A 20,350-nucleotide genomic window follows, 5' to 3' on the forward strand; every position below is an offset into this window, starting at 1 on the left:
TAAGTGACTGACAGGCAGCATAAACACAGCACAAATGCCAGACAAAGGGATGAATCATGTCCCAGGAGGAACCCAGTGGGATGACGTGTGATTTCATCACACTACTCAGAATGGTGCACAATTCAAAACTTATGAATTATTTCTGGAATTTTCCATTTAGTATGTTCAGGCCATGGTTGACCGAGGGTAACTACAGATAAGGGGGACTGCTGTATTAGTAATTTGTGTCTTTTCCTTTTCTTTGTCAAGAGGTTCTTTGCTAGATGGCGGCAATTTTATTGTTCTTTTCAAAGAACCGGCCCTTTGATTAACTTTATTGTTTTTCTGCTTATGGGTTCATTGATTTCTGCTCTTATTTCCATCCTGCTGCTGGCTTTGAGTTTATTTTGCTCCTCTTTTTCTAGATTCTTGATGTAGGAACTTAGATTATTGATTTGACACTTCCCCTTTTTTCTAATGTATGCATTTGGTGCTGTAAGATTTCCTCTCAGTCCTGCTTTAGCTGTCCTACAAATCTGATTGTATTTTCAGTCAGTTCAATTATTTTTTTTAATTTTCCATGAGCCTCTTTGACCCATGGATTATTTACAAGTGTGTCATTTAATTTCTAAATGTTTCAAGAGTTTTCTGTTGTCTGATGCTGCTGATTTAATCCCACTGTGGTTGAAGAACACAGTGTGTCATGATTTCAATTACTTCAAATTTGTTTCAGCTGGTTTTATGGCTCAGGAGATGGTATATTTTGGTCTATATTCTGGGGGCAATTTTAAAAAATGTGTGTTCTACTGCACTTGTATGGAGTGTTCTGTAAATGTTGATTAGATTCCTGTTGTTTGATGATATTGTTGAGTTCTTTGTCTTTTCTGATTTTCTGTCTAGTTGTTCTATCAATTGTTCAGAGAAGGGTGTTGACATCTTCAATTGTAATTGTAGATTAGTTATTTCTCCTTTCAGTTTGATCAGCTTTTGCTTAATGAATTTTGCAGCTCTGATGTTTGGTGGATACATAGTTAGGATTGCTGTATCTTGTAATAGTTATTACTATATAATGTCCTTCTTTGTTTCTGGTAATTTTCTTTCTTCTAAGGTGTGCTTTATCTGAAATTAATATTGCTACTCTTGCTTTCCGCTAATTAATATTAGCATGCTATATCTTTTCTTCTTTTTTTACTTATCAAAATGTCTCTATCATTATAGTGAAGTGAGTTTCTTGTAGATAGCATATAGTTGGATCATTTAAAAAAATCGACTTTGTCAATTTCTTTTACTTGGTGTATTTAGACCATTTACATTTAATGTAATTATTAGTATGTTAGGACTTAAGTCTGCCTTTTTGTCTATTTTTTTGTTTTCTTTTTGTTCTGTGTTTTGTTCTCTGTTTTATTTTTCTTGTCTTCCTGTGGTTTACCTGAACAGCTTTTAGAATTCTATTTTGATTTATCTATAGTTAATTCCTGAAGAATGTTTTCACTGTATATAGGATTCTGGCTTGACAGTTCTTTTTTTTTGGCAATTGAAAAATGTGCCACTGTCTTCTGGCCTCTTGGTTTCTGATGAGAAATTTGACATGATTCAGAGTGTTTTCCCCCTATGGGTAAAGTGTCATTTCTCTCTCAGCATTTTTAATATTTAAAAAAAATATTTATTTTTTAATTATTTTTTTTCTTTGAGACAGAGTCTTGCTCTGTCACCCAGGCTGGAGTGCAGTGGCACAATCTTGGCTCACTGCAATCTTTGCCTTCCAGGTTAAAGCAATTCTTGTGCCTCAGCCACCCAAGTAGCTGGGATTATAGGCATGTGCCACCACAGCTGGCTAAATTTTGTATTTGTAGTAGAGACGAGGTTTCGCCATGTTGGTCAGGCTGGTCTCGAATTCCTGGCCTCAACCAATCCACCTGCCTCGGCCTCCCAAAGTGCTGAGATTACAGGTATGAGCCACTGCACTTGGCTTCAAGATTTGTTTCTTTTCCTTCAGTTTTCAGAAGTTTGACTACAATGGGTCTTGGTAGGGGTTTCTTTAGTTTTTCCTTTTGGGGATCATTCAGCTTCTTGAATCTGTAGGTTTATGTTTTTTCCAACTCTGGGAACTTTCTAGCCATTATTTCTTTGAGTACTTTTTCAGTCCTGCCCTCTTTTTCCTCTCCTCCACAGACTGTGATGACATGAGTGTGGGATCTTTGGTTATAATCCCACAGGTCCCTGAAAATATGTTTCAGTCTATTTTCTTTCTTTCTTTTTTTTTTTTTTGAGACAGAGTCTCACTCCATGGCCTAGGCTGGAGTGCAGTGGTGCGATCTCGGCTCACTTGAACCTCCACCTCCTGGGTTCAAGTGATTGTCTTCCCTCAGCCTCCCAAGTAGTTGGGACTACAGGTGCCCGACACCACGCTTGGCTAATTTTTTGTATTTTTAGTAGAGATGGGGTTTCACCGTGTTAGCCAGGATGGTCTCGACCTCCTGACCTCATGATCTGCCTGCCTCAGCCTCCCAAAGTGCTGGGATTACAAGCACGAGCCACCGTGCCCAGCCGTTTCAGTCTATTTTCTCCCTGTTGTTCAGATTGTATAATTTCTATTGTTCCATCTTCCAGTTCATAGATTTTTTTCCTCTGCCTTCTTTATTCTGCTGTTAAGCCCATTCACTCAGTTTTCCATCTCAGTTATTGTATTTTTCAGTTCTAAAACTCCCATTGGCTCTTCCTTATTATATCTTCTGTTTCTTTGCTGAGACTTTCTATATTTTCATTTGCTTCAAGGAGATTCAAGTCTGACTAATTGCCAGGTGGGCCCTGCCAGGGAAGCCTGGAGCTGAGGTCAGGGCCAGGTTTTTGTCAGGGGCTGTAAGTGACCCAGCTGGGGCTCAGTACATCCTAGGTCTCTTACCTTACTTCCCTCCACTTTTTTGGGGTTGTGGGAGGGACAGAAGGAAGAGACAGTAAAAATGGAAGATGCCCCTCTCTAACGGGGCTCCAGGAGGGCCACAGTTTTGTCTGTGTTAACTGCTAGATTGTTGCCTGGCACACAGCAGTCTCTGAAGACATGGTTGACTAAAGGAGTAAATAAAATGCCCCCCTTTTCTCCCTCTCTGCCCTGAGACTCCTCTATGCCTCTCCTCATGTGTCTTTAACTCATCTTAATGCCCAAGTTCCATGAAGAGGTCACTGGCTAATGACAACAATCATCATAATAATTAGGGTAGTAGGGCCAGGTGTGGTGGCTCACGCCTGTAATCCCAGCACTTTGGGAGGCTGAGGCGGGTGGATCATGAGGTCAGGAGATTGAGACCATCCTGGCTAACATGGTGAAACCCCGTCTCTACTAAAAATACAAAAAAAATTAGCTGGGCGTGGTGGCAGGCGCCTGTAGTCCCAGCTACTCGGGAGGCTGAGGCAGGAGAATGTTGTGAACCCGGGAGGCAGAGCTTGCAGTGAGCCGAGATTGCACCACTGCACTCCAGCCTGGGCAACAGAGCGAGACTCCGTCTCAAAAAATAATAATAATAACAATTAGGTTGAATAATGGTCCCAGAGGTATCCAGGTTCTAATCCCAGGACCTTTGAATGTTACCTTCTATGGCAAAAAGGAACCTTACAGACATGATTAAATGAAGGATCTGGAGATGTGGAGAATATCTTGGATTATATGTGGGGGCCCTAAATGCAATCACAGGTGTCCTTATAAGAGGACGGCAAAGGGAGATTTGACTAAGGTGAAGAGAAGATGATGTGATGATGGAAGGAGAGATTGGAGTGATGCACTTTGAAGATGAAGGAAGGGGCCACAGCCAAGGAATACAGGTGGCCATTAGAAGTTGAAAAGGCCAGGAAATAGATTCTCCTCTCAGGGCCTCCAGAAGAAACCAGCCCTGCTGACAGCTTGATTTTAGCCCAGAGAAACTCATTTCGGCCCTCTGGTCTCCAGAAGTGTATAAGGAAACTCATTTCAGCCCTCTGCTCTCCAGAAGTGTGTAAGGATAAATCTGTGTTGTTTTGAGCCACCAAGCTTGTGGTGATTTGTGACAGCACCAACAGGAAACTCACGCACTAGTGTGGATTGAGGGTAATTGTGTGGACTTCGCCTGGGCAGCTCCAGGCATTCTCCCCGGGGCCCTGGGGAGCAGGTTCTCACATCACCCCGCTTTCCAGATACTGCAGGAGAGCCTTAGAGACGATGAGGCCTGCTCATCGCACAGCTCGCTGGGGTGGGAGCGGCTCAGACAGGTTTATTCATCAGCTGCTCGGCTTCTTAGTGGCACTGCGGGGAGGTGGCTACAGATAGGGGTGAAAGCCCCTCCAAAAAGTTCCCAGCTTCAAAATATAAACAATAAAATGGCAAAGTTGAAAGTATTCAAAAGCAAAATCATTAAAAGATCCTTCTCCCTTTTTTTTTTTTTTTTTTTTTTTTGGAGAAAGTAAAAGTGCCCACTGAGCCTAAGTGTGGGTCCCTCTGTGACATGCTTGCTGTGATGAGAAGCCAGGTCTTCTGCGTCCTGAGCAGGCCCTCTCAGGGTGATGTGGGGCCGCGGGGCCATTCCACCCCAGCTCAAGCCCACAGGGCCACTTGCTTCTCTACCACTTCTGCTTCCTGAAAGCAGGGCCCCGGGACCGGCCCCGGGACCTGCCCCCTTAGCACGCTTGCAAGCAAACCTACATCTGACAAATGATCATATGGAAATGCTTATTTAGTGGAGAGGACAGAAATGAATGGCACTGCAGCAGAGGCCTCACCTCGCGCCTGTGTCTGTTACACCTGCACACACGTACACGCCTACACAGTCAGTGCTGTGCTTGGCACTCCCCACGTAAGCTCTGGGAGGGTGATTTTTTTTTTTTCTTTTTTTGAGACGAAGTCTTGCTCTGTCACCCAGGATGGAGTGCAGTGGTGCGATCTCGGCTCACTGCAACCTCTGCCTCCCGGGTTCAAGTGATTCTGCTGCCTCAGCCTCCTGAGTAGCTGGGATTACAGGTAGGCACCACAACGCCCGGCTAATTTTTGTACTTTTAGTAGAGACGGGGTTTCAACATGTTGGTTAGGCTGGTCTCAAACTCTTGATCTTCTGATCTGCCTGCCTCTGCCTCCCAAAGTGCCGGGATTATAGGCATGAGTCACTGTGCCTGGCCGAGGGTGATTCTTATCATCACCCCCACTTTACTGAGGAAAGTGAGTCAGACAGGTAGATGGTTCTGATTTAGAATTCTAAAGGTGTCCAAACTGTGTCCGGGGAGGAGCCTGGCCCCGGGGGTCCTTGAGGCCCCAGCTTGGACCTCCTCAGGCCCATCCTGTGCTCCTGGAGTGGCAATGGGCCAGCCAGGGGGATGGAGCCCTCCTTGTTCCCTCCCGGAGCCAGCCCAGGTGGGCAGGGTGCATCCCTAACCTACTCAGAGCAGGGGTCCTGAATGGTGACTGAGAGGCTACCCCAGGGTCCCGTGGCCCAGTAGGCAGGAGGGCTGCAGGGCTACCTTACCATCCTCACTGAAGATGGGGGCGGTGTACAGGTAGTGGGTGATGCTAGCGTCTTGCTCGAAGGGACACTCCACTTGTTTCCAGGTGATGAACTCCCCCACCTGCTTGGCCAGCTCCAGGAATTTCTGCCAGGGTCACAGAGAGACAGAATGGAGGCACTCCAGTGCCTGGAGGTCCCCATGAGGGGGAGGGGCTGGTCCTGGCAGAGACCCTCTCAACACCCAGTGGCTTTAGGGCTCTGAGGAGGAGCAGGGGGCGATAAATGAGGGCGAGAGCAGTCCTGGCCTGCAGCCTGTGTGGAGCAAGAGTGGGCCTGGTTTTATGTCATTGTATTTACTTTGTTGTTATCCTCTATGTATGGCAAGTGATACATGTTTGTTGATTTATGTAATTATGCAAATATATTTAAATAGGTATATTTAAGTAAGACTTAAGTAATTCATTTAAGTGTGATTTTATTTAAGTAAAATGTAAACACATGTATTTAATTTTTAAAAAAGGTGCCAACTTTAAATAAAGAGCAGTGCACAGTTGTGAATGGCAGGGACCCCCGCTCCACGACACCCTCTGATCTGCCCTGGAAGCCAGGTCCAGTCCCTTCTGCTTGCTCCCCAAAGCTGGGACCACACAAGCACCTTGCAGTCTTACCTGTCCCTGGCCTCAGCTCTGAGGATCAATTCAGGAAGGGCTAAGGCAGGGGTTCCCATGCCTGGCTCTGGGCTGGTGTCACCTGTGGAGGAGGATCCCAGTTCCCTGGGCCCCTGCAGTGTCTTGCCTAAGTCCCATCTTGTCCACATCACCTCCAGCCTGGGCTAACCTAACAAACAGGTGAGGCAGCCTGGGACCCTCTAACAAGGCCTGTGTGGGTAGCATGTGACGGTCTGCTGGGGTGTCTGTGAGGAGGGCAGCTCCAGGCCCAAGCGTCTGGCCATGTGCTGTGGTTCCCAGCTGCAGGGGACACTCACAGCCCATGGAGGCCATGCTGCACCTCTACCCCCAGCCCCTCTCTGGGCTATAGATGAAGACCCATCTTACACAGGGAGAGACTGAGGCTCACACAGAGCAGTGACTGGTGACTGGCCCAGGACTTACGGCTCCTTGGAGTTGGAAGCTGGGTGGGGCCTCGCACCCACTGTGTCACCCACTGCTAAGGCCAAAGCTAGGGTGGGGCTGGCTCTCAGTGGGAGAAGAGCCCCCTCCTTCCTACAGACTAGGAGTCCAGCTGCTGCATGGCATGCTCTGTCTGACTCAGTGTCTGCCTAGCTCACAGCTACGCCGAGACACGTGTGCTGGGTGGGCCCTTTTGGAGGTCAGGATATGGAGCGGGTCAGCCTGGCCTTTCTTCTCAGGAGCTCAGGGACTCGGGTGCAGTGACTGAGGATGGACGGAGGGACCGAGGATGGACGAAGGGACCGAGGATGGACGGAGGGACCGGGGATGGACGGAGGGACCGTGGATGGACGGAGGGATCCCGAATGGACGGAGGGATCCGGGATGGACGGAGGGACCGGGGATGGACGGAGGGATCGGGGATGGACGGAGGGACCGAGGATGGACGGAGGGACCGGGGATGGACGGAGGGACCGTGGATGGACGGAGGGACCGTGGATGGACGGAGGGATCCGGGATGGACGGAGGGATCCGGGATGGACGGAGGGACCGGGGATGGACGGAGGGATCCGGGCTGGACGGAGGGACTGAGGATGGACGGAGGGACCGTGGATGGACGGAGGGACCGTGGATGGACGGAGGGATCCTGGATGGACGGAGGGACCGGGGATGGACGGAGGGATCCGGGATGGACGGAGGGACCGGGGATGGACGGAGGGACCGGGGCTGGACGGAGGGATCCGGGATGGACGGAGGGATCCGGGATGGACGGAGGGACCGGGGCTGGACGGAGGGATCGGGGATGGACGGAGGGATCCTGGATGGATGGAGGGACCGAGGATGGATGGAGGGACCGAGGATGGATGGAGGGATCGAGGATGGACGGAGGGATCCGGGATGGACGGAGGGATCCGGGATGGACGGAGGGATCCGGGCTGGACGGAGGGACCAGGGATGGACGGAGGGATCGGGGATGGACGGAGGGATCGGGGATGGACGGAGGGACCGGGGATGGACGGAGGGACCGGGGATGGACGGAGGGACCGGGGATGGACAGAGGGATCCGGGCTGGATGGAGGGACCGAGGATGGATGGAGGGATGCCCAGCCTGCTGTGCTTTGGGAGGCCTGACAGGTGGGCTCTCTCTGCCTGGGAGGTCCAGGGGGGCTTCCTGGAGGAGGAGACACTTGAGCTGAGAGTGGTGAGTGTCTACAGAGGGAGCAGAATTCTTTCTTTTCTGTTCACTCTGGCCTCGGCCTGATAGCTTCCTCCTGCTACTCAAGGCTCCGCCTTTGGGCTGGTGCTGACCCCCAGGGCACAGCCCCTGTCACAGCACCTTGCTGGTTGTCACTGTGGGCCCACGGAGCTGCCTTTCTCGCGAGCCTGGTGCTCCTCAGGGGCTCAGATGGACCCTGCTTCACCTGTGCTGGCCGTGCGGCGCAGCCCGGATGGACATGACCCTGAGCCTCAGCATCTCCACTGCAGTGGATGTCAGGGTGGGAGGACCCTGATAACCTTGCCAAGGTCAGCTGTGAACTGCTCATTCTGCCCCAGGGTCCCCCATGAGGCTGGGTGTCCAAGGGCCAGTGGTCCTGCCCTGGGAACTTTTCCCGGCCTGTCTACCTCAGTGGCGGTCCGCAGGGAGGTCCTACCTCAAAGTTGACGTGTCCATTGGGAAGGCGGTTGGCGCAGCCCTCATTCAGGAAGTAGATGTCTTTGATGAGCAGGCTGAAGAAAGGAATGACAATCTGGAAGAAAGAGGGGGCAGGTCGGCCCCAGCCGGCCCTCCACACAGCGGGCTCCAGGACGGGCGGCAGCCTTGCCAGCAGATAGCTGCCCCAGGGACCTCAGACCCGATCCCAGGATGCAGAGGGCAGGGGAGACTTCCTGGGCTAGCCGGGGCCTTGGGGCTTCACGGGTTACGAGGTGAATTCCTGTGCACCATGGAGGGCAATAAGGACCCCAAAGAAAGGAGCAGGCGTGCATCACCCTGCAGAGCGCCGTGGTGCCGCCGCCCGTCCTGGGGCTGGGTAAGAGATGCACAGTCACGATGACCCTTGAATATTCCTTCCACTGCCTTCTGGGAGGGGCTGGTAGGCCCCCACTACCCCATCCCCATCCAAAGGTCCACAGGCTCGTGGGCACCGGGAGGTGCAGTCCCTGCTGAACACACTGTTGAAGACACATGGAACAGATGTGCATCAACTGTTCTGAAATTTGGTGGCCTCCTTTTTTTTTTGAGATGGAGTCTCGCTCTGTCGCCCAGGCTGGAGTGCAATGGCGTGATCTCGGCTCACTGCAAGCTCCGCCTCCCAGGTTCAAGTGATTCTCCTGCTTCAGCCTCCCGAGTAGCTGGGATTACAGGCACCTGCCGCCACGCCCGGCTAGTTTTTGTATTTTTAGTAGAGACGGGGGTTTCACCATGTTGGCCAGGCTGGTGTCGAACTCCTGACCTTGTGATCTGCTCGCCTCAGCCTCCCAAGGTGGCCTCCTTCTTTTAAAAAAAAAAATTTAACAATTTGTCCCCCTCTGTCTTTCTTGATGCTAAGATCTGATCCCGATGCACTTACTGTTAGACCAAAAGCAATTCTTGCTCCACTGCCCGAAGGAAACGGAAGGCTCATGGACCCCGCCTGTGAAGGGCTGCGGGCTGCGTGCAGGCCCCCCCACACTCTTCACTCCTGACCTCATTGTAGTGGGAGACACAGTTGTAGGAGTAACCTACAAAATGAGGAGGCCTCATCTGGCAAATCTTTGCTAATCCCAACTCCCCACTGCCGGCTGGGTTTAGTCTCCATCTGTGCTCCCACAGAGCCCGCTACTTATGCCTTTATCAAGCCTGCGTGCCTCACTGCTGAGCTATACACAGGATTACTTTCCATCTTTACATGTGAAGCAGGGCTCTTACGACCCCATTTATACATGAGGAAGCTGAGGCCCAGAGAGGTTAAATACCTTGCATAAGCTCACACAGCAGTGAGCAGCGGAAGCAGGGCTGAGTCCCAGGTGGCTCTGCCCTAGTGCCCCGTCCTACCTCTTCCTCACTGTGCCGGGATCAGTGGTGGGGGGGGATTGTGGGGGTGGTCTGTGTCTGTGCCCTCCCTCAGTGGTGCTGAGTCCCCAGTCCTAGTGCGGGTTCTGGACAGCTGAACTGTGTTGGAATAGGGAGACGCGCCAAGACAGGGAGGGGGTTTAAGGAGTGTGGGACTCCGCACACAGAGGAGGCTCCTCTGGGGCCTGGTCTGGGCTTCCTGGAGGCAGTGGCATTGAGCTGGTCCTCAAGAGGTGGCGCGTCCCATACGTGAGCACTTCTCACCCCTTCCGCCACGGCCACGCCACTCAAGGCCACCCCCCTGGTCTGACCTGGTCTCCCTGCCCTCGCAGCAGCCAAACAGGCCTTTGTATCTGCAAATCCACTGCCCTTGCTTCTGACGTGAGAAGTTTCATTATAGCCCCGGTCAGCTTGGAGGTCACGCAGATAAGTGGGCCCTGTGACACAGACTGGGAGAGGGGCAGACAGTTGCCGCCCACAGACAGGAAGGAAGCTTAAAGTGCTATGACCACCGAGATCTCCCAGCCCCATCAACTCATCTGGGGCACCAGGAAGCTGTGAGCACCACTCTAAGTGTCCTTTCTCCTTCCTCCTTCCTTCCCTCCCTCTGCCCCTCCACCCCTCTCCACCCATAAAGCAGCTTTTGTGGGCCTAGCCCAGACCCGTCTCTCTCTGGAAGTTAGAGGACAATGCGGTTAAAGTCAATACGCAGCTGTAAGCCGCCCGCCTCCAGCACCAATGCACAGCATCCCAGCACCCAGAGCTGGAAGGGGCTCAGAACACAGGCATCCGAATCCCAGTCTGTCTACCTGCCCCACAGCCCCTGTGTCCCAGCGGAGATGAAGGAAGCAGTGCGGAGCGCCCAGGCCATGGCTGACGGCTCCCAGCCCAGCTCGGCACGAAGCTCCTGTACACCGACTCTGCATCCAACCTAGGCCCGTAGCCAGTGCCCTGCGACCACCACACACACCCACTGCCTGGGAACAGGAGGCAGCCTGGCGGTGTGCAGACCACGAGCTTCAGAGCCTGACAGGCTGGAGTGTGATCCTGGCTCCGCCACCTACCTGCAGTGTGAGTGGACTAGTGAGGTCTCCCGCCCGAGACTCAGTCTGCTGATCTGGGAATTGGCAATGCTGATGCCCCCATAGAGTCGTTGTCAGAATTCAGTTGGGGTATGGAGGCCAAGTGGCTGGAATGAGGCAGGTGCTCAGTGACATGAGGTTCCTACCCCTGCTGTCTGGCTTCCCGGGCTCCGGCTCCTGGCAGGCCGCTACCTGCCCTGGGATTTGAGGTCTCGCATCCCTGGGTGCTGCTCCCCTCTGCAGCAGATCCCTGCCTGGGACCCAGAGGCATTGACACACTCACAGCCTGAACAGGAAAGGCCAGCTGGACAGGACAGAGCCATCCATGTGGCTGGTGTCTGCCCCTTGGGTGGAGGGCCAAGAAGGCCCGGCAGGTGGCACAAGCGTGCACACCTCAGCTTGCTTCCCTAACCTGCCCCCTGGCTTCCCTCCAGTGCAATTCCAGGGGCACCTGAATTTCAACAACAGCGATGTGTTCTATTATCCTCAAGCTGGAGACAGACATGCACGAACCACAGCAGGGACCTGATCCCACTAATGTTCCTGCATGGCACGGGCCTTCAAAGGTACAACAAGTCTTGGAGTTTCCTCTCCATAGAGATGAACAACTCTAATCATCAGGATGGTAACAGGTTTCAAGCCAGAGGATCATTGCAATCCCAGAGCCTGTGCATGACTCTCTGTACCACAGGCCATGAGTAGAATTTGGAGGAAAAATAAAATTGATCAGGTCCGCAAAGGCCCCACAAATGCAGGGATATAAGAATACAGGCTGTGGCTGGGCGCAGTGGCTCACGCATGTAATCCCAGCACTTTGGGAGGTCAAGGCAGGGAAATCACCTGAGGTCAGGAGTTTAAGACCATCCTGGCCAATATGGTGAAACTCCGCCTCTACTAAAAATACAAAAATTAGCCGGGCATGGTAGCATGTGCCTATAATCCCAGCTACTTGGGAGGCTGAGGCAGGAAAATCACTTGAACCCAGGAGGTGGAGGTTGCAGTGAGCCAAGATTGCACCACTGCACTTCAGCCTGGGCGACACAGAGAGACTCCATCTCCAAAAAAAAAAAAAAAAAAAAAAATACGAGCTGTGAACAGGGAGTTTGGGTGAGGAAAAAGCTTGGTTCAGTGATTGCCAAAAATGTAAATGTGATCTGAGGCCACATAAATAAAAGTATTACGTTTACAATCAGGGAGGTGGAAGATCCTGTGTACCTGGCACCTCAATTTTATCTGAAACCGAAGAAATTTTGACAAATGCAGCTGTTTAGGGACCAAAGGGCCCCAAGTGGGGAGGAGCCTGGAAACTGTAGTGTGGCAGGGCAGGGCTGGGGCCGCTGACTCAGGAGAAGAGAGGAGAGGCCACGGGGGCTCTGAAGAACTGGTGAGCAGAAGACAAAGTGGCCTCACTCGCGTGGCCCCCCAAGAAAGGATGACCCCAGGCAGCCCGGCTTCAGGCCCTCATGAAGCACTTCCTATCAGTCAGAGCTGTCTGAGGCTGGCTTCCCTCAGGTTTTGGGAGGTGCTGAGTTCCCCACGCTGGAGGCATGCAAGCAAGGAGACCTGGCTGTCTATTACTGATGCTGCAGGGGGCAGGAGCTGCAGCAAGTGAACTCTGAGCCAGCACCCAGGTTCCCTGCCGCAGCCCCCCTGGGCCAACGTGGCCCCGACCTACCTTCTCTCGGCTGCTGTGGGCCGTCAGGGAGCGGTGGACCGCCCCTCGCAGGGCTGTCCTGTAGTTGCAGAAATTCCCTGTTGGGTCCATCTGGTGCTGGAAGGAGACAGGGAGGCGTGTGGGCAGTTCTGTCCAGGGGGTGGCCGGAGGCACCCGGCAGCCCAGCAGCCTCATTTACCTCGAGGATGAAAAACTTGGCCGTCCTCACTTTGGCCCAGGTCTTCTTCAGCCTGGAGACAGGGCTCATGTTCATGCCGGCTGGAAGAGGGAGGAGGGTTGGAGAGGGCTGCTCCTGGGACAGGGGGGCCTCTGCGGAGCTGCAGCCCCTTGGACTGCACCCTGACCAGGGCTGGGGTCTGCAGGGCTCAGCCTGTCACATGGTGGGTGGGTGAGGGGGTGCTGGTGGACATCATGGTCAGGTGGGCCTGCTGCCACCATGCTGGTCCCATTCTGTACCGAGCACCTGCACTGGGCCCTCGTTCTCTCTGGGTCTGGGGACATACCACCAAGCCCTCACCAAACATCCCGAGGGGGCTGGGCTTGCCTCAAAAGGGGCGGCTCCCCAGGACCTCTGAGGTGGGGACATGGGGCTGCCCAGGCCTTCAGAGAGCCCGGCCCACGCCCTCCCGCTGCTCAGAGGCGGGCCCTGGCTTGCACTCTGCCTGCCTGGCTGCACCCACTCCGGCCTCTTGGGGGACCCGTGCACTGGGGCCCGCAGGCCGGGCCAGCCCACTCACAGATGATGGCCATGAGGGAGTTGAAGTTGCCGATGTTGAAGCACTCGCGGGCCACGTCGATGAAGAACTCAATCACCTGGGCCCTCTGCTTCTTCTTGGCTGGCTGGGGACAGGGCGGCAGAGCCTCAGTGGTGACACGCCTCCACCCTGCCCTGACCAGGCCCGCTCCCCTCACCCGGCCCTCTTCGCCTTCTCTAACCCACTGCACAGCTGAGGCACTTGAGGCTCAGGGTAAACTGGGCCTCAGAGCGCTTCATGGGCTGAGCCGGCAGAGCCCAGTGCCACAGAGGGCTGGGTGGGCCCGGTGGGGGCACGGGTACCCCCTGCAGCCCTGGAGCTGCTGAGAGGCACCTTCAGGAGAGGCTCCATGGCTCCCCTCCAGCGCCCTCCTCCCTCTGGGCCCAGCTCCCACCCCACTCCTCCCCTGAATTAGAGAGCCCCACCCACGTGCCCCCAGCCCTGGGCTTTCTCCCCTCACTGGGGTACAAGCTGGCCCTGCGGCCTGTCCCTCGAGCAGCCCCTCCGCTCTCTCCATCTGACAACTGCGTGACTGGTAAACCCTTGTCTGTGGCCAGGCGCTCGGGACTTCAGACCCCTGTGATGCGCAGAACCACACCGTGTCCTTCCCCAGCCATCCTGGGCTGCAGCTGGCACCCTGGGGGGCTCAGGCCAGGCTTCGCCCAGGCTCGGCCCTCTCGCCTGCAGCCAGCGGCGTGAGGGTAGGAAGTGGGCTGGGCCGGTGGGGCCCGCGTTGCATTCTTTCCACACAGGTCGGTGTTGCTTGCCTACCAAAGATGCAGCAAGGGGTCTTTACTGCCACCAAGAAGTGGGGTGTTGTGCTCTGAGATGTGTCACCAAACCCCCTTCCAGGGGCTGTCTTGGCCACAGAGAGCTGCGCACCCAAGGCTGGCCCTGTCCTTTGAAGGGCAGCCCGCCCTGTGATGGGGGCTGAGCCAGGTGGGGGACAGAGGCCAACTCCTGTGTCTATCGCCACGTCGCATGGGGCCGCCTCCTCTCTACTCTTCTCCGCAGGTGTGGACCCCTCATGAACATGTGCCCCATATTCAGTCTCAGCACCTGCTGCGGAGAGCCCAGCCTGGCCCAGCGCTGCCTCCAGCCTGGCCCTGAGATGAGCAGCCCCCTGGGCTTCAGCTCAAGGTGAGAGAGTGGGTTCAGAGGAGGGTCCCTCTGCTGCAAGGAGGAGGACGGGTGGGTGTGGCCAGGCGGGACCACGACTCAGAGACAAGCACGTCTGGCTCCAGGCTGCTGAGTCTTGCTGCTTTCCAGGAGCAGCTAGAACCACGGGCTTTTACGTGCATCTCCCAGTGCTCAAAGGTCGGCTCTCATCCACCTCTAGGTCCCGAGCCAGCCAAACGAGGCCCGCTGCAGGCCAGGCTCCCCAAGGCAGGCCGGCACAGATGGAGAGAGCAGAGCCACTGGGGCTGGGAGTGACGGCCTCTCACTCCTTCAGCAAACCCTCTCCAGCACCCTCTGTGCCTGGCCGGTGGATCTGGCCTGGGTTCCACCTGGAGGGAAATGTCACTGTAGGAAAGCTGGTGTCACCTGGAGTCCTGGAGGGGTGCCCAGCCTGGCCTTGGACTTAGAAATGAATAAGACTCAAGGTGTCCTTCCGGTTCCTTCCCCCGTGGGCTCCTCCCAACTCCGGCCGCCTGGGGCTATGCCAGGTGGTGCCCACCCTGGCTGTCTACTCACCATGCAGATCTCAGTTGCCACCAGGTAGCACAGCCTGTTGAACCATTTCACGTAAGCCTCTAGGTTGCTGGTCTTGTCACTGAAGCAGGGCTAGAAAAAACACACCACACAGGACCACATTCTGAGCCTTTTTGTCTATCATCTTTTAGAATATGAAGTCAGTTCATGATCCTTACGATCTGGGAAATGTTAAAACCCCCAAACCATCCAGAAATACCAAAGATTTGGTATGTACACTTTCAGTCCTTTTAAAAATACATTTTTTTTTTTTTTGAGATGGAGTCTCGCTCTGTCACCCAGGCTGGAGTGCAGTGGTGCAGTCTTGGCTCACTGCAAGCTCCGCCTCCCGGGTTCACGCCATTCTCCTGCCTCAGCCTCCCAAGTAGCTGGGACTACAGGCGCCCGCCACCATGCCCGGCTAATTTTTTGTATTTTTAGTAGAGATGGGGTTTCACCGTGTTACCCAGGATGGTTTCCATCTCCTGACCTCGTGATCCGCCCACCTCGGCCTCCCAAAGTGCTGGGATTACAGGCGTGAGCCACTGCGCCTGGCTAAAAATACATTTTAAAATGTAACTTCACACACACACACACACACACACAAACCTCATTATTCCTGGATCTTGTATTTGCAAATTTGCCTGCTCTCTAAAATGTATTCGTAACCCCAAAAACTTGTGTCACTTTCGTGGTCATCTGTACACACGTGTGCGGTGGCAAAAATATCGAAGTCATGAGCGTCCGCGAGCATCTCCAGAGGAGGCTAAGCAATGCTCTGTCCCGCATCACACGCTCAGACTTGGCCTACTGAGTAGCATGTCCTTTGCATTTTCATGCTTTTTGCTGATAATTTCATTGGTGAGAAAGGCCCCCAAGCATGGTGCTGAAGTGCCGTCTAGTATTCCCACGCGCACAAAGGCTGCTCTGTGCCTCACAGAGAAAATGTGTGTGACATCAGCATTCAGCTGTGAGTAATAGCACTGTTAGCCATGAGATCAATAGTAATCAATAATTTATATTAAATAATGTCTTTAAACATAAGCACACATAAAACAAGGTGATATATTGATCCGCTGGCAAAAGCCTTGTGATGAGAGTCTCACAGGAGCCTAACCTTGCATTTACCCCGGGAGCGACGGTTCTGTACTCCCTCACTCGGTGCTGTAGCTGCCGGGAGGAATGGGCACCAGCTGTGTGTATGCATGCTTCTATCATAACCATATATATTCCCATGCCTTGCTATGCGAACCTTTCCCTGTGCCATAACATATCCTTTGGAAACAAAATTTTTAAATGGATTTAGAACTTTCCACTGTGTAATATACCACCATTTAAAAGATGAAACTTAACCTAAATGTGTTTGTTAAAACTGCCAGGGTAGGCCGAGCGCAGTGGCTCATGCCTGTAATCCCAACACTTTGGGAGACCAAGGTGGGTGGATCACCTGAGGTCCGGAGTTCAGGAACAGCCTGGTCAACATGATGAAACTCTGTCTCTACTAAATATACAAAAATTAGCTGGATGTGGTGGTGGTTGCCTGTAATCCCAGCTACTCAGGAGGCTGAGGCAGGAGAATCGCTTGAACCCGGGAGGCAGAGGTTGCAGTGAGCCGAGATTGTGCCACCGCACTCCAGCCTGGGAAACAAGAGCGAAACTTCATCTAAAAAAAAAAAAAAAAAAAAAAACTAAAACAAAAACAAAAAACAAAAAAAAAATGCCCAAAAAACTGCCAGGGTAACTTTCAATAAATAGAGGGGAAGATGGAACGGGGAACCTATTCATTCAAAGGAAGCAAAGGAAGGAGGAAAAGGAAACAGATAAGGAAGATAACTATGTAGTACAACAGAAGATAGCAAGAACAAATTCTTATGGATTAGTGATTACAACACTGTAATTAAAAAATGCAGCTGCTTGCCACTTTCAAGAGATACACTCCAAACACAAGGATATAAGTAAAAAAAAAGAAAAATATATATCTGATAAATGTTACGTAACTATATTAACATTGAACAAAATAGACTTTAAGGCAACAAAAAAGACCCTAAGGCAAAACGCTTTAGGAGAAGTTAGGGAGTAATTGCATAATGATAAAAGGGTCAGCTCATCAGGGATATGTCACAAGTCTTAACTTGATTGCAGCTAGTAACATAGGTTCAATATATGGAGGCAAAAACAATCAGAAAGCTGAAGTTCTTTATAAGGAGAAGTTGAGTCCTACAGTCACGTGGAAGATTTTAACACACATGACAGGTTAGGGAGATTGAAAAAGAAAAACAAAACAGAACCCAGGATGAATACGAATCTCAAGAACACAATTTGAAGCAATAAACAAACACAGAAACTTGAACTTAACTACTTGAGAATACGCATTCTTTTCAAATGTTCAGAAACTTAAAAAATTTTTTGAAATAATCTATGTTTCAAAGATGAAATCATAATGGAATTAGAATGATAATGAAAATGTTAAAAAATAAAACTTGGAGGCTGTAAATAAAAATTTATGTAAAGAGAAATCAACCATCTTTCATGCTTTTATTAGAAAAGGATAAAAACAAGCTGAACATCCAGCATAAGAAACTAGAAAAAGAAAAACAGTATAAATCCAAAGAAAGTAGATGGAAGGAAATAATAAAGAGTAGAGAAGAAAGAAATGAAATAGTAAAAAAAAACTGCAGTCTACAGAATCAACAAAGTCAAAAGATCTTTATTTGAAAACATTAATAAAATTGATGAACCTCGGATAAGATTGATGAAGAAACAAAGAGAGGTGTAAATAATCAAAATACTAGAGATGGATCAATGTAGATGTGAAGAAATTAAAAAGATACCTAGAGAATATTACAAATAATTTTATGTCTATAAATTTGGAAACTTAGGGAAATGGCCAAATTCCTAGGAAAATATAAATTACAAAACAGACTAAAGAAGAAACATAAAACCTAAATAGTCCTAAAACCATTAAATCAATAACAAGAATAAACAACGAAACAAACAAACAAACAAGAATAACCTTGAATCAGTACACGAAAGTCATCCCTCAAAGAAAATACTCAGGAGGCTGAGGCAGGAGAATGGCGTGAACCCAGGAGGCAGAGCTCGCAGTGAGCCGAGATAGCGCCACTGCACTCCAGCCTGGGCGACAGAGCGAGACTCTGTCTCAAAAAAAAAAAGAAAAAGAAAAAGAAAATACCAAGCCTAGATGGTTCCACTGGCTAATTCTACAAAATGCTCCAAGAACAGGTAATTCCAGTCTTTCAGGAAGAATAGAGATCAGGGTAAGAGAAACAAAGACTACACAAGAACAGTATCAGAAGGGGAAATAACAGTTCAGTCTCACTGACGATTATAGTTGCAGAAATCCTAAAACATTAGCAAACCAAATCCAGGGATGTGTGAAAAAGATAATGATTTCATTTATCCCAGTTTCGTTTATCTCAGAAATGCAAAGTTGGTTCAACATTGATTAAAAAAACAGCCTGGCGCAGTGGCTCACGCCTGTAATCCCAGCACTTTGGGAGGCCGAGGAGGGTGGATCACTTGAGGTCGGGAGTTCGGGAACAGCCTGACCAACATGGTGAAATCCTATCTCTACTAAAAATACAAAAATAGCTGAGCTTGGTGGTGGGCACCTGTAATCCTAGCTATTTGGAAGGCTGAGGCAGGAGAATCTCTTGAATCCAGAAGGCGGACGTTGTAGTGAGCAAAGATCGTGCTATTGCACTCCAGCCTGGGCAACAAGTGCAAAACTCCATCTCAAACAACAACAGCAATAAAAAACTAGGCCAGGTGAGGTGGCTCACACCTGTAATCCCAGCACTTTGGGAGGCCAATGCAAGCAGATCTCTTGAGCTCAGGAGTTCTAGATCAGTCCAGGCAAACATGGAGAAACCCTGTCTCCACAAAAAATACCAAAATTAGCCAGGTATGGAGGCATGTGCCTGTAGTCCCAGCTACTTGGGGGGCTGAGGCAGGAGGATCACTTGAGCCCGGGAGGTTGAGGCTGCAGTGAGCTGTGTTCACATCACTGTACTCCAGCCTGGGAAAAAGAGCAAGACTCTGTCTCAAAAACAACAACAACAACAACAACAACAAAAAACCCAAAACAAACAAAAGAAACATTTATTTTAAAAACTAATATAAATAATCAGCTAACAGTTTAAAGGAGAAGAGAATATGTGAGTAACAGATCCAGAAAAAATAAATGAAATTTAACAACCATTCATGATGAGAATTCTGAGAAAACTAGGAAGGAACAGGATACTTCCTTAAGCTGATAATAGACATCTCAAGAAATCCTGTAGCAAACATCATACTCTACTGGGACACGTTAAAAGCATTCCTTTGAAAATTAGGATAAAATAAGGATGCCAGCTATCAATACTTCTATTTGACATTGTACCAGAGGTGCAAGTTAGCACAATAAGTTAGTCAGGTCGGGCGTGGTGGTTCATGCCTGTAATCCCAGCACTTTGGGAGTCCAAGGCGGGCGGATCACCTGAGGTCGGGAGTTCGAGACCAGCCTGACCAACATGGAGAACCCTTGTCTCTACTAAAAATACAAAATTAGCCAGGCGTGGTGGCACATGCCTGTAATCCCAGCTACTCGGGAGGCTGAGGCAGGAGAATCGCTTGAACCCGGGAGGCGGAGGTTGCAATGAGCTGGGATCATGCCATTGCCCTCCAGCCTGGGCAACAAGAGTGAAACTCCGTCTCAAGAAAACAAACAAACAAACAAAAAACAAAAAAGTTAGATTGGGTAGTGTTACTCTGCAATAACAAACAATCTCAACATTTCAGAGATTTAAAATGATAGATTAAAGTCTATCACTCTTGTCTAATTCCTATTTGTGGAGGGTTCTATTCTATGACTACCACAGAACTAAAAAGAATAAGGATTGGAAAGGAGGAAACAAAACTGTCATTACTCTCAGATGTACCTGTCTATGTGAAAAACCCCAAAGAATACAAATTATTAGAATTAATAAGAATTTACGATGTTGTCAAATTTAAACTTGATATACAAAAGTAAATTACATTCATTAAACCAGCAACAAGCAGACAGGACATACAATAAATACACACTGGACGTAATGGAAAAATATGGAGTCCTGTGCTTATTTATTTATTTATTTTTTTTTTTTTTTGAGACGGAGTCTCGCTCCGTTGCCCAGGCTGGAGTGCAGTGGCACGATCTCGGCTCACTGCAACCTCCGCCTCCCGGGTTCAAGCGATTCTCCTGCCTCAGCCTCCCGAGTAGCTGGGACAACAGGCACCTGCCACCACGCCGGGCTAATTTTTTGTATTTTTAGTAGAGACGGGGTTTCACCATGTTAACCAGGATGGTCTTGATCTCCTGACCTTGTGATCCGCCCGCCTCGGCCTCCCAAAGTGCTGGGATTACAGGCGTGAGCCACCGCGCCCGGCTGGCTATTTTCATAATACAATGTTACTGCCTTTTCCACTGTGTTGAAATTTGTACGGATGGTGCAAAAGCAATGGTGGGGAAAATTGCCCAGAAGA

At 50.7% G+C, this 20,350-nt stretch overlaps 1 protein-coding gene across 4 annotated transcripts in view; it reads right to left on the reverse strand.

The window, feature by feature from the left end:
* RASGEF1C (RasGEF domain family member 1C) overlaps positions 1–20,350 on the reverse strand; it is a 183,203-nt gene that overhangs the window by 21,121 nt on the left and 141,732 nt on the right. For 2 of the 4 annotated variants that reach the window (XR_010112159.1, XM_055112916.3), the window contains 6 exons: positions 14,831–14,920; positions 13,118–13,220; positions 12,559–12,638; positions 12,381–12,476; positions 8,224–8,319; positions 5,463–5,586 (listed from right to left, as the gene is read on the reverse strand). Coding sequence is in view for 3 of the 4 variants with exons in the window: in XM_055112916.3 (XP_054968891.1) it covers positions 5,463–5,586; positions 8,224–8,319; positions 12,381–12,476; positions 12,559–12,638; positions 13,118–13,220; positions 14,831–14,920 (589 nt within the window). In the remaining variant the exon portion in view is untranslated. Of the gene's footprint in view, positions 1–5,462; positions 5,587–8,223; positions 8,320–8,344; positions 10,960–12,380; positions 12,477–12,558; positions 12,639–13,117; positions 13,221–14,830; positions 14,921–20,350 lie in introns of those variants that run through there. The other 2 variants (XM_055112918.2, XM_055112919.2) reach the window with 2 other exon arrangements.

The sequence above is a fragment of the Pan paniscus genome, chromosome 4 (assembly GCF_029289425.2).
Source record: "Pan paniscus chromosome 4, NHGRI_mPanPan1-v2.0_pri, whole genome shotgun sequence".
NCBI lineage: Eukaryota > Metazoa > Chordata > Mammalia > Primates > Hominidae > Pan > Pan paniscus.